At 35.9% G+C, this 2,679-nt stretch overlaps 2 protein-coding genes across 2 annotated transcripts in view; one reads left to right on the top strand and one right to left on the bottom strand.

Moving 5' to 3' along the window:
- LOC111406465 (phosphoenolpyruvate/phosphate translocator 1, chloroplastic-like) overlaps window positions 1-233 on the top strand; it is a 10,329-nt gene extending 10,096 nt beyond the window's left edge. Inside the window, exon 6 of the mRNA XM_023035887.1 lies at window positions 144-233. Coding sequence (XP_022891655.1) covers window positions 144-233 — 90 coding nt within the window. The remainder of the gene's footprint in view (window positions 1-143) is intronic.
- Window positions 59-2,612, bottom strand: LOC111406464 (boron transporter 1-like). Its single transcript, XM_023035886.1, has 5 exons — window positions 2,583-2,612; window positions 2,250-2,474; window positions 1,824-1,961; window positions 1,011-1,330; window positions 59-521 (listed from the first exon to the last, which is right to left on the bottom strand). Exons 1-5 carry the CDS (start codon window positions 2,610-2,612, stop codon window positions 236-238), a joined length of 999 nt encoding a protein of 332 aa, XP_022891654.1. The 3' UTR covers window positions 59-235.
- Window positions 2,613-2,679: the final 67 nt, after the last annotated feature.

Raw genomic sequence — 2,679 nt, 5'->3', positions numbered from 1 at the left:
CAAGGAACGAAAAGAATGTCGTAGTAGAAAAGGATTCAACTAGTCGACCCCAAATTTGTATGGAAAAAGGCTCAGAGACAATTTTCCTAAGCTTAAAAATAAGTAAAAATTGTAAAATTTTGTTTCCGAACATGAATGACCAGAGTCACCAAACCAATAAAATCCACGTTAGGGCAGACAAGTTCAAAGTAAATTTTCCACTTCACTTCTGCTTCTACTTTAACACAAGATAAATTCAATTGCAACTTACTTCAAAGGATAGGTTGTAAGTTATAGCTGGATATTCTTCATATTCTGCAGCATCCAAGTCTTGTAGATGGGCTCCTTTGAAAAACTTGGGAAGCAAATACTGACGCACCGGAACAAGAAGCATAATCAACAGTGGAAAAAGGACACCAGCAATAGGGATCCAAGTTAGTCCGAAGCATAGGAGCAAGTAGGCTGTTTGAAACAATGTGAAGAAGGCAATTGTTTTAAAAGGAACTGTCTCCACAAAGGTTGCATGATACTCCTCTAGCACCCTGACGAAGTTCAAGATTCAAAGAAGATATGCAGTTGCTCAATGAATAACGATAAGAATAAAGAAAAATAATAAAAATATGTATAGCACTGTTTAGAAGATTCTTTCTTTTTCTACAAGCATCTTTGTCTGAGCTTAAAAGTTACTTTTAAGTAACTTTTTTACCAAACATGTTTGAGATTTTCTAAAAGTGACTTATTTTTTAATTTTGGATAAAATCTTACTTTTCCAACAGTAAATCACTACCAAAAAAAGTAGATTTACTTAAGCTTAGCCAAACATCATGCAAGAAATACAGGTATAGTCTAAATTATTGGTAACATAAAGTTTCAGAAAAAGCCATGAATGAGAAAGACATTTCACGTTTGGAAAGGGAAAAAAGCAGCATTTCCTGAGTTCAAACTCATTTGAGTCCATAAAAATATGATTCAGTTTCAAAATAAAGAACACAACTAAAATCCAACTTTCAACCATGAAAATTATATTATACTTGTATCTTCGACTTGGAGCAGTAAAAAGCAATAATATCCTTTCCCAGAATTGATTTCCTGGCAAGCTTTCTATTGCCATGAAAGCAAAGTACCCCCAGAGGACTGAAGTTGGAATCTTCTTTAGAAGGGGCATAGCAGCAACACAACCACCAACCATGAATGCTTGAAGAAGATTGCTGATGCGTTGTTCTTTAACTTCTACAGGTAAAAGATCATCAACATCCTTATCCACGTCAAAAACAGACTCATCAACTGGTGCATCTATGTAGCCACCACTTGAGGCTCGTTGAACTGTGGAGTCTTTCAGTTCTTTCAGTCCCTGATCATAGGTTTTAAATGAGAAGAAATATGCAAATTTACAAAGATAGAAATAATTGTTATAAAGACATTTAAATATAAATGTCCCCCCCAATCTCTAATCGTTTAAGATTTTAAATGAAGTTAAACATGGTATTAGAGTGCAAAGGTTCTGGGTTCAAAGGTTCAAAGCCTTTGATAGAATCCAGGCTGCACATGAGGGAGGCAGTTGATGACTTTGGCTGCCAATTTATAAATGGCTTATAAATTCAATCAAAGTTAAAGCAAAGTCAAACATTAATTTCAACTTGACATTTATAAATACTACTCATTCATTATTTACATATTTCATGAGACCTACTGCTATTCTTCTATAATGATTTATAAATTTGCCAAACTGAGGCTAAATTTAAGTAAGTAAATATGTATCATATGTAACAGCTTAACTTTTAGGTGGGTCAGCTATTTGTATCCACTCAAGAAACAAAGCTACACAAATCTTTTCCACAACATACCAGAGTAGCAGGAGTTTGGTATACAAGTGGAGTCTGCATTTCATTGTAAGCTTCTTGCATATTCCTATACAACTGAGATAAATTTGCATTTTTCCGCATACTGTTTCGAGCTGTCGATACAAGCTTATTCCGCAAGAGCTGTTGAAAAGAGAAAAAGAAATGAAAACTTGTGATAGGGCTCTTGTTTTGGGAAGCAATACACTCCAATAAGAAGCAAGACAAGAAATAACTATCAGAAAAGGGGGGGTTGGGGGGTGGAACCCTAATGGCATGTTGGCTTGGAAGGATTACACTAACATTGGACAATATTATGAAGAAAAGAGAAACTAATATCAAGTTCAGTATTAGTCCAGTCCTATCCATTAATGCGGCGTAGCGTGTACCAAACAAGCATTGAATGTTTGCACCTAGGTTCTCTTACTGTACCTGATGTTTCAGAGTGGCCAAGCTTTTTGTATGCATTGGAGATTGTGGAATGACTCCATTGGATGGAGGAATTCCAACAAGACCACATAATATGACCTGGTCAGAGTAGAAAGATATAGTGAGATTTGGAGGGAGGGGGGGGGGGGGGAGAAGGTAAAGTACAGCAATCATTGTGGCAGGAATAAATGCTCCAACAATATACAGCGGAGGCACATCCAACATTTCCTGTCAAAATCATCGGGATAATAATATTGAACAGTTTGCAAATTTAAAAGCACGCTCTCCATTCATTAGATAGAAAATATCACCATATTTTATGATCTATTGATTTACATATTCAAATTTCACGAGCTCGGATAGCATCAATATACTAATACTGATTCTATTTGAGCTCTCTTGCTGTGCTGCTCTTCGAGTGAGCGTTCTCACT

This window comes from Olea europaea, chromosome 12 (genome assembly GCF_002742605.1).
Source record: "Olea europaea var. sylvestris chromosome 12, O_europaea_v1, whole genome shotgun sequence".
Classification (NCBI taxonomy): domain Eukaryota; kingdom Viridiplantae; phylum Streptophyta; class Magnoliopsida; order Lamiales; family Oleaceae; genus Olea; species Olea europaea.
This window is presented reverse-complemented; position numbering and strand designations above follow the sequence as displayed.

What these genes read in the sequence shown, in the direction of transcription:
- LOC111406464 (XM_023035886.1), bottom strand. Translation starts at nt 2,612, where the DNA reads ATGCTATCCGAGCTCGTGAAATTTGAATAT. An exon ending in TGGCCACTCTGAAACATCAG is followed by an intron (nt 1,962 to 2,249) that starts GTACAGTAAGAG and finishes TCTTTTCAACAG; the next exon opens with CTCTTGCGGAATAAGCTTGT. An exon ending in ACCAAACTCCTGCTACTCTG is followed by an intron (nt 1,331 to 1,823) that starts GTATGTTGTGGA and finishes ACCTATGATCAG; the next exon opens with GGACTGAAAGAACTGAAAGA.